Source organism: Carassius auratus, chromosome 37 (assembly GCF_003368295.1).
Source record: "Carassius auratus strain Wakin chromosome 37, ASM336829v1, whole genome shotgun sequence".
Taxonomy (NCBI): Eukaryota; Metazoa; Chordata; class Actinopteri; order Cypriniformes; family Cyprinidae; genus Carassius; species Carassius auratus.
In genome coordinates, this window is record NC_039279.1 from 12,896,478 (window position 1) to 12,915,349 (window position 18,872).

General features: G+C 38.6%; 1 protein-coding gene across 2 annotated transcripts in view; it reads left to right on the forward strand.

The window, feature by feature from the left end:
- LOC113056259 (inactive rhomboid protein 1-like) overlaps nucleotides 1–17,928 on the forward strand; it is a 36,537-nt gene extending 18,609 nt beyond the window's left edge. Inside the window, exons 1-16 of one of the 2 annotated variants that reach the window (XM_026222887.1) lie at nucleotides 891–1,230; nucleotides 4,896–5,109; nucleotides 5,345–5,551; nucleotides 6,418–6,540; nucleotides 9,159–9,322; nucleotides 9,436–9,687; nucleotides 9,818–9,929; nucleotides 10,014–10,088; nucleotides 10,555–10,716; nucleotides 10,801–10,901; nucleotides 10,987–11,050; nucleotides 11,158–11,252; nucleotides 14,546–14,621; nucleotides 14,833–14,933; nucleotides 15,085–15,238; nucleotides 16,777–17,928. In XM_026222887.1, coding sequence (XP_026078672.1) covers nucleotides 1,196–1,230; nucleotides 4,896–5,109; nucleotides 5,345–5,551; nucleotides 6,418–6,540; nucleotides 9,159–9,322; nucleotides 9,436–9,687; nucleotides 9,818–9,929; nucleotides 10,014–10,088; nucleotides 10,555–10,716; nucleotides 10,801–10,901; nucleotides 10,987–11,050; nucleotides 11,158–11,252; nucleotides 14,546–14,621; nucleotides 14,833–14,933; nucleotides 15,085–15,238; nucleotides 16,777–17,196 — 2,355 coding nt within the window. In that variant the 5' untranslated portion in view covers nucleotides 891–1,195 and the 3' untranslated portion in view covers nucleotides 17,197–17,928. Of the gene's footprint in view, nucleotides 1–890; nucleotides 1,231–4,895; nucleotides 5,110–5,344; nucleotides 5,552–6,417; nucleotides 6,541–9,158; nucleotides 9,323–9,435; nucleotides 9,688–9,817; nucleotides 9,930–10,013; nucleotides 10,089–10,554; nucleotides 10,717–10,800; nucleotides 10,902–10,986; nucleotides 11,051–11,157; nucleotides 11,253–14,545; nucleotides 14,622–14,832; nucleotides 14,934–15,084; nucleotides 15,239–16,776 lie in introns of those variants that run through there. The other variant, XM_026222886.1, reaches the window with a different exon arrangement.
- The last annotated feature ends 944 nt before the right edge of the window (nucleotides 17,929–18,872 follow it).

The following is an 18,872-nucleotide window of genomic DNA, read 5'->3' on the forward strand; positions in this document are numbered from 1 at the left end:
GGCTATTTTCAATTCTGCCTCTGGTTGTGACTAATGCTTTATTAATGTAAACTTTGTTCTGCATAGGTTTGATGCAGTAAAAAAAAATAAACAAAAAAATGTTATGGTGAATGTTACTATTTAAATAACTTAATTGGTTCTTAAACAATTAGTATTATTCTCCATATTGTGAAACACAAAATCATAATACGTTTTTTTTTCTGAATTCTTTGATGAACGAAAAGTTCAAAAGAACAACTTTAATTTGGGATATAAGTCTTTGGTATCATTATAAATGTATTTACTGCCAGACATACTGTTAACAGTAAGCATACTTTTAGTAACTTTATAAATTCTTTAAAAACATTGCATGAAAACAGTTATGTAATTTAGAAAACATCTTATCTTTAGAAAATTATTCATTTTATCTAACACAGTTGGTCCTTGAACATGAAGATATATAGCTTCCTATATTTTATTAAGGGGGTTCATCGTTTTTAGGGGTCCTGGGTATCACCATCAAAAAAACCCTGCACATCTCCCCTTTTAAAAATCCAGGACTCCACCTTTCTGTCACTGACAAAACTATCCACAAGTTCAATGATTCACTGTCCAGACTAATAACTGTTAAAGACCACTGATGTGCACAGAGCTTGTTGGGAAATGCTTGTCAAATTGTGAAGGGTGCTGAATGATGTTTAATTTCCTGCACAAGGGTATTTGATAGACAGAAGAATTTGCAATGGACTGTTATAGAGGAGATTGTGTTATTGTTTGAGGTGTGTGACTGTATGTGTGAGCATGTGTGTTCTCGTTATTGAATTGTGCAAACTCAGTCCTCAAGTCCCAGTTCTCACACTTACCTCATGTTTCGGCACGTTTCCTACCCCCTCTCTATCTGTTTCTGTCTGTTCTCTGTTCCTCTCTTTTAGTCAGATGAGCTGGTATTTTACTGGGTGTTTACACACACTCCTCAAACACTGTTTGAGTGGGCAGAAAGAGTTAAATGGAGCTGTTGTCGGGATATGAATCACTGCTGTATGGTCTCAGACACATTAAGCATTACTTGGATTATAGCAGGTTTTCTGCCTGAACTCTGGCATCAGGGAAATGTCTTGTTTGCCTGTCTGACATTATGTGATGTAAGGGGTTGGAAGGAAGGGCAAGCTTATATTTCACCCGGTGTGAAGGCTTCGGTTCCCCCTCTCCCTCAGACATGACCTTCCATGCCTCCTGGGATGAGTTTGACAGGTAGGTCAGTGGAGTGTTTTAATGATTCACGGCATCTTTGTGAGTGAGGAGCATCTTATTGTGGATTTGATCATTTATTTATTTAGTTTTGTGAATGCATATACTTGATTTTGGAAACTGTGGAAAATGTTCATATTTTTTTTAGTAGGTTTGTGAATTGGTGTGGTTTATGGTCTTGTTTGGTTTACAGATTATCTCAATGCGTCTGGTTTATTGGTTGGTAAATTATTTGGGATTACACACCGATGTGGAAAACTTGATTTTGTTTGGTCAGTTGCTGGATGTTGTATATTTGATCACTGTCAGGATTAGGTTTGATAGTTTTCCCTTTATTAATTTATTATTATCAATATTATTCTCACTAAATTTTGTTCGCTTTTTCCAAAAACATATCATTATCATATGCCATTATTTATTTCATTTGACATCTAAAGTAAATAAATCTTGTTTAAGAATTTTCTTAATTATTTATTGAGTGGTAGTTCTATGCTTAGTAGTGGATGAGACTACTACTTTTTCCATCAGTATATTCAGTGTTTTCAGTTAAGGAGTTGTTTAGTTGTTCATTGGATAGCAGAACAGTTCATTGGATAGCAGAACAGTTTGAGTTATTTTCTTGGTTGATGTGACTGAAAATGTTCTTTCCAAAATCATTCCTCTAAAAAGAGAATGACATTAAGTTTGTGACTCCCCCTGTGCTGCCTTAAAAGGCCTCCCCTCCACTGGCCTCCTTTGTAATGATGCACAGACGTCTTTGTTATTACTATGTGTCCTTTACTCTAAACACTCACTGCACTACCAGCGTTTACTCACACTTCAAACACTTACAGAAAAAAGACTTACAGACTCTGTCCAGGATTGTGTTTTAGAGGAGGTACACACAATTGTATTTTTGCCTTATTTTCCAGCAAAGTATTTAAGCATCCTTAAAATAAGATGTGCATAAGATATTAAGAGGTCATTATATCCTCGAATGAACTGTGTTATTTTAACCCAGGGGCTTCCGAGCATTTTTGTCAGCTGAACCCCTTAAATTCTCAGTGGGAAATTTTACATTTTAGTCAATATTTCAGTCTTTTAAATATATTCTCATATGTTTTTTGTTTTTTTTTGTTTGGTGTTGGTTAATGCTCACATGACCTGCAAGTGAACAGATAAAATGTTTAATATTTATCATTGTTATTATTATTATACTCTGTTTTAACTCCAATTATCAAAATGAAGATGCAAATGTATTTGTATCCTGTTTTGGTGTGTTTTCCTTCCCCATGTGCTATCCATGACCCATTTTCTCCCTCTCGTTTTGGTTATTCTGCCCGTGTTCTAAGTTTGTTCATTAAACTAAGTGATGCACCTCCTTGCCTTCACCTTCCTTCCTGAATTACCATGACAGATGACCGGGCCGAATAATGCAAACTGGCCTGTGGCCGGGTGGTTGGCCTTTGGAGAGGTATGTAGAGGAATTCCTAGAGCTGTCTTACCAGTTGAGCTGGCAAGAAACTGCACTCAGTGCTTGTTTTCACTTGGGTCTGGATGAGGAAATGATCCGTTGTGATCTTTCTACGAATTATTTTCCCTTGGTCGAGTTGATTAATCTCATCCTTTATTCAAATGTTTGCAATTTTGAAGTAGAAGATATTAAGGGATTTGTGAACCGTCTTTATCCAGCCCCCACTGAAACACACAGTGCCTCTCATCTCACATCGGGACCCTCAACATGCCTAACCATTGGTTCTGGCCACCCATTTCCAAAGTTGCGGACCCTGCATTCTGATCTGTTTGATCAGCGATAAAATCTACATCCCTTCTGCTGTCTCCAGTTCCAAGAGCTGTTCCAGTCCTCAGGCCAGAAACGCCGGCTGCTCCCCTGTCAAGTTTGCCGGCCGCTCCACTGCCAAGCCCGCCATCCAGTTCACTCCCAAGCCCTATGATAACAGCAGCTATCTCCTTAACCCCAGCCCAAAAAAAGAGAATGAGGAGGAAAGGACTGTTGGCCCTAGCCCCTGTCCAGAGACGAGAGATCGCTCTAGCCCCTGACCCGAGTGGAAAGAGTCCACTCCAGGATGCTCTCCAGAGTCTGCTCCAAAATGCTCCCCAGAGCTCAACAGGAAGCCCACTCAATTCACAGAGCTCAACAAGACATCCAATCCTCCTTCATCTCCTGAGCCTCTGCTGTTCCCGTCCAGCCCTCCTTTGTCTCCTGTTCCCACGTCTAGTCCAAAGAGGCTCCTGTACCCATGTCCAGCCCAGGGAGGGCCTCAGATCCTGAGTCTAGCGCACAGAGGCTCCTGTTCCAACGTTCAGCCCAGAGAAGGCTCCTGTTCCTGAAAGCAGCCCGGAATGGACTTCTGAGCCCAGCCCAGAGCCGGTCCCAGCCAGGGGACCTGGAGTCTCCCCCAATACATTTTTTTGGGGGGGCTATATGTCTCCAGCTATTGTGGCCAAGCTGAGGCCCATGACCAAAGCCACAGAGGCCGTACAGCGATGGCCTCCTGGACTACCTGCTCCGCCATGGCCTCTTGAACTCTGTGCTTCGACATTGCCTCCTGGTCTGCCTGCTCCACTATGGTTCCCTGAACTGATACAACCCTAGATGCCTCCCATCCTGTACAATCCTGTCCCTTGAGGCCTCCAGAATGCCCCCCCCCCCCATCTGAAAGTTAAATGGCGTGAGGACACGCCCTCTGGGAGGGGGAGATAATGTTATAATTAATGTCATACTCGTGCTCCTGTTTTGTTTTTGTTTTCCTTCCCCATGTGCTCCCCATGACCCAGTTTTTTCCCTCTTGTTTTGATTAATCATTTGGTTCAGGTGTGTCCTGTTAATTACCCTTGTTTGTCTATGGATTTAAGCCCCAGCTTGTTCAGTCTTTGGTTGTCCAGTCACTGTTATATTATGCTGTGTTTTCCCTCACCATTCTGTCCATGTTCTAAGTTTGTTCTTTAAAGTTTAAAGTGAGTTTGAACTGCTCATTCTGTCTTCGCATTCCTTCTTTCATCACCGTGACAGTATTATTGTTTACACTTTTACACTTGTCTTGTAAAATAAAATAAATTAAAAAAATACTTATGATAACATAATTATGGACCCTAATTTAATAAAATTACTGCCCTGGAGTTGTTAAAAGTGCTAAGCTCTAAGTGCCAATCATGATTTCAGTTTTATTTTGATTAATTGTCCTGCCTCATTTTACTTATTTTAATTTTACACTCAATGGAATAACACTTTTCATACATTTTATTATTGCCGATTTGGAAAACCCTTAACCCATTGGTAAATAAATTTAGTGAGGGAAAAAGTTAATTAATTCAAAATATATTTTCTGTAAAAGAAACAATTGCATCAAAAGTGAATTTATTGTCTCTTGTTTTTATTGTACTTTAAAACAAAACAAAAATTAATAAAGCAAAAAAAAAATGTAGTATGATTTTATCATTTTTAAAAGTAGCTTTATCCATTAATGTTAGATATTTATGAATGCTTGCAGGACATTCACTCGAAAAGAGTGAATTCACTTGGTTGCAGTTGAACACGGATGTTTTGGAGATCTCATTAGCATGGTTTTGACTCTTGGATTTGACCATGTTTTTCCATTCTATCACTTTGTACACATGGTATGGTAAAACTGTTGTATTACTGCAATAAACACGAAATGTGACTGCAGGGGCACAGCAGACTGGTTTGGGGTCAGCAATGATGTGGATACCACCCAGAAATGGCAGCGGAAGAGTCTGCGGCACTGTACCCAGCGCTATGGCAAACTGAAGCCTCAAGTGATACGCGAAATGGACCTGCCTAGTCAAGACAATCTCTCCATGACCAGTACAGAGACCCCTCCTCCTCTATACCTCCCCCCGGCACAGCATGGCATGCAGAGGGTAAGCTGGACACACACAGATCCCTTTATAATGGTACGATCCAAGATGGCTCAAACTGTTCTATTTGAAACAAGAGAAACAACTTTGTTTCTATATAACACTGGACTTCCATTAATATTTCCCCTTAGCATTTGCTAAGCTGTTGCACACTATGAAGAGCTGATGGTTTATGATGCACACTATGAAGAGCTGACCATGACTCACTATTTAGGCTTTTTGTGGTTGGTTTCTGCAGATAGTAGACCCGCTGGCTCGGGGTCGAGCGTTTCGTAATGTAGAGGAAGTTGATGGTCTGAGTATACCTCAGACCCCCATCACCCCCTGCGCCGCTTCCCTGTGCTCCTTCACCAGTTCCCGCTCTGGCTTCAACCGACCTCCCCGCAGACGAAAGCGTGAGTCTGTTGCCAAAATGGGCTTCAGAGCGGCCGCTGCTCTGGTAAAGGTAAGAGCCGCTAGTTAGAATGCAATGTAAAGCATGTTCGTCAGCATTATGTTAGATTTATAACAGTGGTTCTCAATAAGGGAGCCTTGGCAAACTCCCAGTTGCTGCTAAAACAGATTTCCTTTCTGGGATTTCCAGGGAAATCATGCTTTGGTTTTATTATCATCCCCCAGACATGAACACAACAAGTTCCTTGAGAGGAGCAAACCACAGGATAAAGCGACAGAGTCCATTTCTGACATTTGCTAGAAAGAATAAAAATCACCTTTGGATTTGAGTCAGTAATCATTTCTTAATATTCGGAAATCTCCTTTGAGCTTGTGTGCCCCTAATGTCAAAGTGACGTGAATGCAAATAAACACCAAGCATTGGGCATCCAATAAACCCTGCTGTGCTGATTATCATAGATTACTGAAAAGATTGCAATAAACGAATATTATGCCCCCTCCCCCTTTCCCCCTAGTAATCAGTTATGTAAAAGTTGATCTCTGGCTTGACTTGTTGGCCCTGGATTTGGCCCAGTTCCATTTAGTGCCTGAGCCCAGATGACCAGGCTATAGGCCGGGAACAATGCTAACAGATGGCTATGAGAATTCCACTGGAATGTTCAGCTGTTAGTCTGATAGAATACTCTAGAACAGGTTGAGGTAATCCACTGCTTGCTTGGCTACAGAAACAGCGCAGCTGCATTGGAAAGAACATTTGATCTTACCCATCGTTTGTGATGAATATTATGATCTATAATTTCATTATGTTCATTTCTATTTATTATATGAACATTGAGCATAATAGGAAGCATGATGCTATTATTGACATGATGCTGTTAATGAGGATGATAGTGAAGATTATAATGACGGTGGTTTTAGGGACGTTCTCTGCGAGATGGGACTGTTCGGCAAGTACATCGGCGGAGTTTCGCCACAGCCAGCTTCCTGGATGAGGACACTGTGGATTTCCCAGATGAACTGGACACCTCCTTCTTTGCCAAGGTGAAAACCTGCAGTTTACAGCCACGACCATATCAGCGCTGCCACCTAAGTTATTGCAATTGATCTAATTAATCATAATTTAAAGTGTTGTTAAACGAAAACACTTTTTCCTTATATTTTTCTAACTATAAATGGAAGGCACAGTGTTAAAACTGTTAATCTCAGATTTTTTCTCTTCAAATGGTATATACAGTACAGACCAAAAGTTTGGACACACCTTCTCATTCAAAGAGTTTTCTTTATTTTCATGACTATGAAAATTATAGTCTCACACTGAAGGCATCAAAACTATGAATTAACACATGTGGAATTATATATGGAATTATATACATAACAAACAAGTGTGAAACAACTGAAAAGATGTCATATTGTAGGTTCTTCAAAGTAGCCACCTTTTGCTTTGATTACTGCTTTGCTCACTCTTGGCTTCTCTTGATGAGCTTCAAGAGGTAGTCACCTGAAATGGTCTTCCAACAGTCTTGAAGGAGTCCCCCGAGAGATGCTTAGCACTTGTTGGCCCTTCTGCCTTCAGTCTGTGGTCCAGCTCACCCCTAAACCATCTGGATTGGGTTCAGGTCCGGTGACTGTGGAGGCCAGGTCATCTGGCGCAGCACCCCATCACTCTCCTTCTTGGTCAAATAGCCCTTGATGCCTTCAGTGTGACTCTACAATTTTCATAGTCATGAAAATAAAGAAAACTCTTTGAATGAGAATGTGTGTCCAAACTTTTGGTCTGTACTGTATATATATATATATCCCTTTAAGAAAAAGCTATTAGATGAAGTTAAATGGGGGAAAAATGCTGTGAGTAAAACGGGGACGTCATGCAATGTGAAATTTGATGGAAATTGAAGAAATAGCTTTTTCTTAAAGGGATAGTTCACTCTCAAATTAAATTTTGGTATGTTTTAGCTTACCTCAAGGACATCAAAGATGTAGGTTTCTTTGTTTCCGCGGTATTTCCCATTTTGATATTTTTAGGTCCAACCGTTCTTGTCTGTGACTCACATAATGGAGGTCTATGCTCACCAGCTCAAAGAGCATGCACAGAGGAGTCCAAATTAAACAATTCCCCATCATAAGTACACACTGATGACCTAAGACACGAAACGATCGGTTTGTGTAAGAAAACAAACAGTATTTATATCATTTTTACCTCTTGTACACCACCACGTCCAACTGATCTGAGTGCGTGAAGGCTTCCTGATGTGACGTGCACGCGCGCTCTGAAAGCGCCGGAAGTGATCTCTCGCGCATGTACATCACTCATTGTTTACACTTACTGTCTACACTTACTGTCCTACATCTTGGATGTCCTTGAGGTAAGCTAAAACATACAAAAATTTGATTTGAGAGTGAACTATCCCTTTAAAGGGTTATTTCACCCAAAAATGAAAACTAGCCCATAAATTACTCAACTTGAAATCATCCTAGGTGTTTATGACTTTCTTCTTTCATACAAATCCAGTCAGAGTTATTCTAAAGATTGTCTTTGATCTTTCAAGCTGTTTGATGCCACTGATGGGGTGTTGCTCTGCATCAGTCCATGAGAAGTTTAATAAAAAGCACTGCACATGCGCTGGTGAATCTCATGAAAACCAAGGTTTGTTACGGGAGCAAAGGACGGAAAGTTTCCTTACTTTAGCAAAGGAAAACCAGTCTCACTTCTGAGCAGCGCATGCACAAAACTGACCTGTTACGGGGTCATTACCCAGGACATATGAGCACAAGCTAGATTAAAGTGATTTTTACCTTTTAAATATGTATATTTTTCTTACAAAATGCATAGATTCACTACAGGAGGCCTTTGTTCATCCCCCGGAGCCGTGTAAGACACTTTTTTCTAATGGATGAGTTTTTTATTAAACTTCTCATTGACTGATGCAGTGCAACACTCCCTGAGTGACATCAAACAGCTTGAAAGATCAAAGACGATTTTTTCAATAACTCCAACTGAATTCGTCTGAAAGAAGAAAGTCACATACACCTAGGATGACTTCAAGGTGAGTAATTCACGGCTTAATCAAATGTTTTGGGTGAACTAACCCTTTATGTGGGATCCATGTTGTTTTATTAATATTATTAGTAGTATTTATTCATATCTAATAATACTATAATAAGTGTTTCTTAATATTTTGAATGAGCTTTTTTATACTTGTATTTTTAGATTTTATATATTTAAATTTTCATTTAAGTTTTATACATTTTTATTAGTTTGTTATTATATATTTCTGTTTACTTTTAATTTAATTTTATTTAATTTTATTTTATTCCAGTTTTAGTTTAGGTAATTTCAGTACTTCAACTTAGATTAGATTTTTTGATTTCTTTCTAATTTTATTTCTAATGCTTTCTAAAATGTCTAATTTTTGTAATTTGTAATTTGTAATTATTTAGTTTTTCAGCTTATATTTATATATTACTATATGTTATCTTTATTTATATTTCCTAAATCTGTTTTTAATTGTTTCAGTGTACAAGAACAACACTGGCTTAGATAAAGAAAATAGCTATTTAACATTTGTAAAAATGACACACTTAAGTTATTAAGAAATTAGACACCAGTTATTTATGTTGTATACTTAAATGCATCTGATGTAGTCATTTTGTCCTTTTAGGATGGGTTTGTGCATGAAGAGCTGTCCACATACGCAGACGAGGTGTTTGAGTCGCCTTCTGAAGCTGCCATTAAAGAAACAGATGCGAGTAGAGCTGAAGACGAGAGTGAGTTAACAGGCAGTGCCCTAGAGAAGACAGAACTCGAGCGGAGCCATCTTTTGCTGTGAGTCACATTCACACATGACAAACAGTTTTTATTATTCTGAATGCTTTTTAGTGGAATTCTCAGTCGTTTTTTTTTCAAAACTAATTTCTATTTCTTGCCATCTCTCTTAGTCCTCTTGAGAGGGGATGGCGTAAGGGAAAGGATGGTGCTCTCATTCAGCCTAAAGTGCGATTACGGCAGGAAGTGGTGAGTGCGGGTGGTCAGCGGCGGGGACAGCGCATTACTGTGCCTGTTAAGAAACTATTTGCCAAGGAGAAGCGTCCTTATGGGCTTGGCATGGTGGGCCGACTGACCAACCGCACATACCGCAAACGCATTGACAGCTACGTGAAGAAACAAATAGAAGACATGAATGACCACAGGTATTAACAGCAGAGTCTTTTTGATGTTAACCATTGGGATATGCATGATATAGATGGTCTCTGGTTAGATGCACATTGTGCTTTTACAATAATTGCAAGTTTGAGATACTAATGTCTGTACATCCCACAGGCCTTTTTTTACTTACTGGATGACCTTTGTGCATTTATTGATTACCATCTTGGCAGTTTCCATCTATGGGATTGCACCTGTGGGCTATTCACAACATGAGACAGTTGATTCTGTAAGTAAAACAGTGTGTATTTGGGTTTGCCACACTGTGCTTTTGTGTAATATGGTGTGTAAGAGTTTACGTCATCTGTTGTAGGTCTTACGAAACAAAGGTGTTTATGAAAATGTCAAATTCATGCAGCAGGAAAATTTCTGGGTTGGTCCAAGCTCGGTAAATATATGCATTACTTTCATTGTATATACATAGTCACTAAAAGCAAAAAAAAAAGGAGGAGTTGTTAAAGAATACTATTATGAAATGGCAAAATAAATATTTTTAAAATTATTAACCTAAATATTATTTAAAAATGATATTGTTTTAAATGTATTTGCATATGCCATATTTTCAAATTAATTGTTTTTGTTACATATTCAAATAAAATAAACCATGTTTTTTTTATCATCACAAACGTAAAAAAAACACATTTTCCATAAAGCGTAAAATATAAATATTAGATTAAATTTAAGCTTCTAAAATTACTAAAATTACTCCAATTTTCATTTTATTTTAAAACATATAAAAAATATTAATAAATACTACAATAATAAATAAATCATCCTAAAATCAAATAGATTTGAGTTTAGCAAGTTACTATTATGCGCTTGCTTCATGTGCAGTTGTTGTTCATGGTCTGCAGGAGGCGCTGATTCACCTCGGGGCTAAGTTCTCACCCTGCATGCGTCAAGATCAGGACGTGCACCAGCTCATACAGGAGAAGAAGAACAGTGAGCGGCACTCGGCCTGCTGCGTCCGTAATGACAAGTCAGGCTGCGTGCAGACCTCTCAGGAGGAGTGCTCGGTCAGTTCCTGTTTGACCTCGCATATCCACATTAATGTGTGCACTCAACCTATTTTTACACAAATGGCCCTGTAATGTTCTCAGAGTACACTGGCATTATGGGTAAAGTGGCCTCAGCACCCAAGCGCTCCATATCTAGAGGGGAAAGTACGTCAGTATGGCTCTGTCTGCCATCAAGACCCCAGGTACATTTATAACCCTCTTAAATTTTTTACCTCTTCACATCGCCTGTGGATTTAATGATCTTATATAACTCATTTCTACTGTTAGGATTTGCCTGGAGCCTGCCTCAGTTACTCCTCATGAGTGGCCTGATGACATCTCTAAGTGGCCAGTGAGTTTGCTACAGTGATGGTTTCTCGACCATTGACCTACATAACCACACCATTTAATGTTCTTGCTTCATTTTATTACTGCTATACCATGTTTTACCTCTGTCAGGTATGCACCAGGTACAGCACAGGGAACCACACTAACCTGCCACACATTGATTGTGTCATCACTGGCAGACCCTGCTGCATCGGGACCAAAGGAAGGTGAGCAGAACCTGTGGGCACCCATTACATCATGAGATATTACCCAGTGATTCACAACAAAGACTGACCACAGGGGCAAATAAAAATACATACAATTATTTTAAGAGACTCAAAAAAAATAAAACATGATCTTAATGGTAAACATCTACTATAAGTATTAAATAAAAGCATTTAAACTACTGTAAAAAATTTTGGTGTGGTAAGATTAGAAAAGAGAAGTCTTTTACGCTCACCAAGGCTGCATTCATTTAATCAGAGACACAGTAAAAATAGTGATTTTGTGAAATATTATTACAATTTAAAATAACAGTTTTTTAATTTAATAGATTTTAGAATTTAATTTATTCCTGTGGTAGAACTGCTGAATTTTCAGCATCATTACTACTGTAATACTATTAAGTAATATATAATATATTTTATATTTTGCTCAGGCAGACAGCGGCATATAAGGTGCCAAAGCATACTGTGTCTTGTTACACAATTTTCTGTGGCACATGACAAGTTTTTTGTGACATATGTGAGATGCATGAGCCCTGTCAGCCCCTGCGAGCAGATGCTGTAATCATCTGCTGTCAAACAACATCTTTCTCATCCAAAATTATATTAGTCATGGTTTCAGATGGAATACAAGAAGAAACACACACTATCATTCAGAAGTGTGGGATCAGTAAGTTCTCTATTTTAAATTAATTAATACTTTAAGGACAAATGAATAGAATGTAGATCTATACTTGTATGTCTACATTTTTGAAAGTTGATTATTTAATTATTAGGCCTATATTGTTTTTATTATATCATATGGTTCATTATGATTTATTATTTGATACTATCTGTTATTTCTCAATCATGTTCAGCAGTTTCCAGGGGCACATGGCACAACCCACTGACACATGACTCAAATTTTTGTGACATATTCCACAAACCACTGGAAAGCGTATTTGTCATTAAAGGGGGGGTGAAATGCTATTTCATGCATACTGAGTTTTTTACACTGTTAAAGAGTTGGATTCCCATGCTAAACATGGACAAAGTTTCAAAAATTAAGTTGTACATTTGAAGGAGTATTTCTGTTCCAAAAATACTCCTTCCGGTTTGTCACAAGTTTCGGAAAGTTTTTTTTAGAGTATGGCTCTGTGTGACGTTAGATGGAGCGGAATTTCCTTATATGGGTCCTGAGGGCACGTCTGCCGGAAGAGCGCGCGCTCCCATATAGCAGAGCACTGAGAGCACAACAGACATTCACTGATCAGAGAGCGTCGCGAAATGTCACAAAATAAGTGTATTTTTGGTTGCCAGGGCAAGACAACCCTGCACAGATTACCAAAAAAACAGCATTAAGGGACCAGTGGATGGAGTTTATTTTTACAGAGCATCAACGGAGTTGTGCAAGTGTTTTTGTTTTTTCCCTGCATTTCGAAGATGCTTGTTTTACAAACAAGGCCCAGTTTGACGACGGATTTGCGTATCGTTTATTTCTTAAGGATGATGCAATCCCAAGGAAAAAGGGTCACGATCGTGTGTTGGAACCGCAGGCGGTGAGTAAAACTGCTTCAAATATCTCTGCCTCCTTGTTAGTGCGTCCCCTCCCATGCCGGAGACCCGGGTACGAGACCCGGGTTCGAGCCCCGCTCGGAGCGAGTCGTTGCTGCTGCTGCTCTCGTTCAGTTTCAGCCTCTGGATCTGATTCTGGATCATAAATAAACGGCTGAATCTGACTGTAAGCCATGGTTTGTTTTGGATGATGGTTTTTCCCTCACGGTAATGTCACAGCTTCCACATGCTCTCAACGCAAAAGCCTACTGGCGCTCGTGATTCTTTAGCTCCGCCCACACGTCACGCCTCCAGCAGGTCGTGTTTTTCCGGGAAAAATCGGTACAGACTATCTTTCTCTTATGAATATAATAAAACTAAAGACTTTTTGGAGTTATGAAGGATGCAGTACTACTCTATAGGTACTCAAGATTAACAGGATATTGAGTGAAAACGAGCATTTCACCCCCCCTTTAAACACAAAAATGTCTACTTTATTATGAGTTACAATGGGCCCTAACCGAGATTTACACGGTCTAAGCAGAACCCAGGAAAAAACAAGATGCTTCAGATTATACGGATAAACAGTAGATTCCTTAATTGTTCAGGATCAAACCAAACTGATAAAGGGTGGATGGAAAAGGCTTGAGCATACAGTTTATAGTTGGAAAAAAAGAAAGACCTCCATGTAATCTACTTCGTTGTAAGGTAGTCAGTTTAATACGAGGACGTTTCCCATCCCATATATACCGTGAAACACATGCATTTGTTCCAGTTGTTCCAGAGAGGAGTCAAAGAAGAAAAGAAATGAATACGTGGGAGGACATTCATTTTAATCACCGATATAAGAGCCTAAAGAGAAGTAGATACTTTGGCTAGAATTTTATTATAGTTTATTGAGAGAATTTCCTGCAGGGAAGGAAAAACATCTATATCGCTAAGTGCTTAAAGTTTTGAACCAATGGAATAGATAGAGAAAGGGCCATGCAACTTGTTAACTCCGCTTCTCAGGTCATGCTAGATGAATGTAAAAATGGAAAGTCTAGTTTGGGATGGTGTAAAAAATCAAAGCTCTAGCAGATGATTTAGGTATTAAGATCATGAGAAACAGTTGTAAACTTTGGACTGATGGTATATCTTATATGCAATATGTGTTGCATGTTTTGGGATTATTGTTTCATTTGAAAATCAAAGTCCTTAAAGGGACAGTACACCCAAAATTGAAAATTAGTTCATATTCGACTCACCCTCACATCATGGGCTTTGGTTAATCTTCGAAACACAAATTGAGATCTTTTTTAACCTGAGAAGTTTCTGTCAAGTCCAAATAACCAAAGATCAAAATGGTTAATAAAGGTGTCATTAAATTGATCTGTATAAATTGAAAGGTTAAATCAAAGAGATACAATCACTTGATATGAGAAACAGATTCAGTTTAAGCAGACATACATTCACAGTGGTAAACATAGATGGTCTGAAGTTATGCACAGACAAGCTTCAGTGTTTACCATATGTGATTTCCTCTGTGCATGTTTATGTGGGAATAAAAATTAAGTCTGTCCGTCATATAAAAAGGCATCTCTTCAGGAGACTTGGATCAAACCCCTCGATTCATATGGATTAATTTTACGATGCTTTTATAATCATTCCGGTCATTTGTTTAAGTCTTAAAGGTCTGGAATGACATGAGGGTTAGTAAATGAAAACAGAATTTTCAATTATGGCTGAACTATTCCTTAAAGTGTGAATTGTGATTTGCACAGGTGCGAGATTACATCAAGAGAGTACTGTAACTTTATGAAGGGATACTTCCACGAGGAGGCTACACTGTGTTCTCAGGTCAGTAAGCATTATGTGTAGCCATACAAGTATAGATCTACATTCTATTAATTTGTTATATAGAGAAGTAATGCAATTTTATGGATTGCCAGCAGGGGGTGTAAAGACCTTCAGCTGTGCCAGTGTCTGTAATAAGAGTGTACAGATCTTCAGCTATAAATTGTTATTTGTGTAATTAATATTATGGATGAGACTGATTATCTGCTCTCAGGTTCATTGCATGGATGATGTGTGTGGCCTCTTGCCTTTCCTGAACCCAGAGATCCCCGACCAGTTCTATCGGCTCTGGCTCTCTCTCTTCCTGCACGCTGGGTGAGTAGGAAGTGTGATCCGTTGCAGGGGGCCTATTGTGAATTTCACATTAAATGAAATGCAGTGTCAGGTTACTTATCCTGACTGCACTTTCTTGACAAAGGTAAAGCCGTGTTTGATTGGTTGAGTAAGTCTGTTCCCGTCTCTGCAGGATACTGCACTGCCTGGTGTCTGTGTGCTTCCAGATGACCATTCTGAGGGATTTGGAGAAGCTAGCGGGCTGGCTGAGAATCTCCATTATCTATATCCTCAGTGGGATTACTGGCAACCTGGCCAGTGCCATCTTCTTACCGTACAGAGCAGAGGTACAGGAAGACTACTGCCCACTGAGTCTTAAACTCCTCACATTCAGTTATGAGATCATTTAATACAGACCCACAAGTGTTAGCAGTTCAATCCAACCTGAAAATAATTTCTTACATTTTGCATTAGCCTTTAATGTTACCACATAATTATCTTAAAGATTTTTATATAACATGAGCACTAGCATCAATAATTGGGGGCTGTAAAGAAAGAAAGAAAGAAAGAAATACTTTTTTAAGGAAACTGAACAAAAGGGACATTTATTATATTATAATACAAATAGTTATAAATATAGCTGTAGTTATAAAAGATTTCAATTTGAAATAAATTCTGTATTTTTAAATGTTCTATGCATTAAGGAATCTTAAAAAAATTAAATGTATTACAATTTCCACGTAAACATTAAGCAACACATTTTCTTTCCAGCATCGATAGGAATAAAAATGTTTCTTCAGCATTAAATCAGCAAATTAAAATAGTTTCTGAAGGATCATGTGACACTGAGGGCTGAAGCAATGGCTGTTAATAGTGTTATTTAAAGCTGCAGTAGGTCACTTTTGTAAAAATATAGTTTTTACATATTTGTTAAACCTGTCATTATGTCCTGACAGTAGAACATGAGACAGATAATCTGTGAAAAAATCAATCTCTTTTGGCTCATCCCAGTGGTCCTATTGCAATTTGCAGAAACTCCATCGCTCCCGTTAAGAAACAACCAATCAGAGCTGCGGTCCGTAACTTTGTTTGTGTTCAAAATGTAGAAAAATGTATATAATAAGCGAGTACACCATGAATCCATTTTCCAAACCGTGTTTTTAGCTTGTCCTGAATCACTAGGGTGCACCTATAATAAGTGTTTATATTCAGACTATTTTAGATTGCTTCGGGGGTACCGCAGGGGAGTAACCCAGTACCTTTGTGATTCTTCATAGACATAAACAGAGAGAAGTAGCTCCGGCTACAATGTTCTTCCGCAAGACGCAAGCAGTTCTGTTTATTAACCGCTAGAGCGTCAAAAGTTACCTACCGAAGCTTTAAGTATTCAAGAATATAAATTAAATAAAATGTATGTATTTAGCAGATGCTTTTATCCAAAGCAACTTACAGTGCATTCAGGCTATACAATTTTTACCTAACGTGTTCCCTGGGAATCAAACCCGCAACCTTTTGCGCTGCTAATGCAATGCTACCACTGAGCCACAGGAACACAATGTATGTATATAATCCACCATGTTGGAATTGTCATGTGATATATGATGGTTGTTGAATCACTGGAGCTCATGGGATGGTTAAGTCTCCGTTGGATGCACATTTGGCAGACAAAGAAAGGTCACCCTGGCATTTTTCAGCTACTGCATGTAGCATTTGCTGACAAATTGCTAATTTAATCTAATGTTTTCATATACTATGTTGTAGGAAAGTAGACCTATTCGTATGGCTAATCATCTAGTATGCATCCCCCAGGTTATTAGAGTTTCAGATCCCTGGTCTGTGTGTATATAACATGCTAGTAACTGCCCCTCTATTCTCCTAATGCCAGGTGGGTCCGGCTGGTTCTCAATTTGGCATCTTGGCCTGTCTGTTTGTGGAGCTGTTCCAGAGCTGGCAGATCTTGGCACGGCCATGGAGGGCCTTCTTCAAGCTCTCATGCATAGTGCTGTTCCTCTTCGCCTTCGGCCTTCTGCCCTGGATAGATAATTTCGCCCACATCTGTGGCTTTGTCTCAGGCTTCTTCCTTTCCTTCGCCTTCCTGCCCTACATCAGCTTCGGCCAAGTGGACATGTACCGCAAACGTTTGCAGATCCTAGTTGCACTTGCTCTGTTCCTCGGCATCTTCTCCGGGTTTGTTGTACTCTTTTACATTTACCCCGTCAAGTGTGAGTGGTGTGAGCTTCTCACCTGCATCCCGCTGACAGACAAGTTCTGTGAGAAATACGACCTCAATGCTCACCTCCACTGAGGCCTTGCAGAAGAAGGGCTAGAACAGAGGGAAGCTGGATGCCAGCTTCATCTTTCTGGAGGCCTGAAATGATTTGATTACAGACTCTTTGGCTTAAAACATACAATATTTTTATATAATGTACTTTCTAAAGAAGGTTTTATTGTTGTTAATTTCTCCAGCTCAGAGAAGAGCCCGCCCCAGGAGGGAAAAATAATAATAATACTGCCAATCGTGCCTTTTCACTCCTGTGTGTAGTGCAACTAGAGTGGTAATGTTTGGTAGTGTTTTAGCTACCTGATCACATATAACAAAATACAATGTGACAAAATCACTAAGTCTGCCTTCATCTTTTTGTTCCTTAAAAAAATGGGATATTTTGAGTTTATTTCCCATAGGGACAATACAAAAAATCATAAAAATTTAAGTTAAAAAAAAAATAAAAAACGATGCTCATTTGCATCACAAAAAGTACTTTAAAGCACTGCACCCAACTCAAATAGGAAGCAGCATAATTATGCTTTTTTATAGGGGAGAATCACATGTGTACTTTGTGGAAAAAGCTATCCCATAGTGACTTGCAATAAGCTAATTTCTATGCTAAAATTAATTTGATACTAAAATGCTAAAAACCAAGTACAAAAAGTCAAACAAAAACAGTTAACTTTTTTTTTTTTACTATTATTTAATTTTATTTAACTATTATCTAATAGTTAAACCATGTAGGAGAGCGCATAAATAGAAAACATACATTTAAATGATAACTAAATGATAAAATATGAACTGAAATTTTTTTCAGTTTCATTAAAATGTTTTATAACACAACCATTTCAAACATTGATAATAATAATATTTGGCTGCTGAAAATTCCGATTTGCCATCACAGAAATAAATTACATTACATTAAAAAAAAATCATGTTGATCAAATAAATGCAGCATTGAGTTTTTTTTTTTTTTTTTTAACAAAACGAACAAACAAGAAAAATCTTAACAACCCCAAAATGTATGTAATAGTATAATGATAGTGATGATAATAGTAATAGTAATATTGATGATTTTATATGATAAGATCCTAATATTTGATGGTCATTGGCATCATAAGGTTAAAAAATCTCTTTATTATAGTGCTGCAGTTTCAAGTCTATTGAAATCTGTTGTAAGTCATGCCTCTGTTCACTTTGTGGAAGCAACGTCATTTGTAAGCAGACGCTCCCTTAGAAGGAAGCTGTCTGTGTGCACACTGGACAGCAATTCAGCTCACTGTTTTATAGCAGAGTCATAATGTATGTGACAATAATGATGCTATGAATGGAAGGTTAATGCCATAAAACTGTCCTTTTGTTGAATATCCTAATATTATAGAAGTATAATAAATTAATTTCCATTCCACTAGAAGCATTGTTTTAGGGACCAGAGGGCTGCGCGGTCTACTCTCACGTCTGTTCTTCAGACAGCTGCATGTGTTTGCATACTCATCTGTGACAGAGGATGATTGGCCCTGATCTCAGAGCAGCTCTTTGTGCCGTAAGTGTGTGGGGGAGGTTCACGGTTTGCACGCGTTGCGCTGCCTGCCATCATCCTGAAGGATCTACGCGAGTCTGGAGAGCGCATCACTGCATTAATGGAGCTCCATCTTCACGGTCCAACGTCTCTCCTCCACCTTCAGTAAAAAGAAAAAAAACAAGAGTAAAAGGCT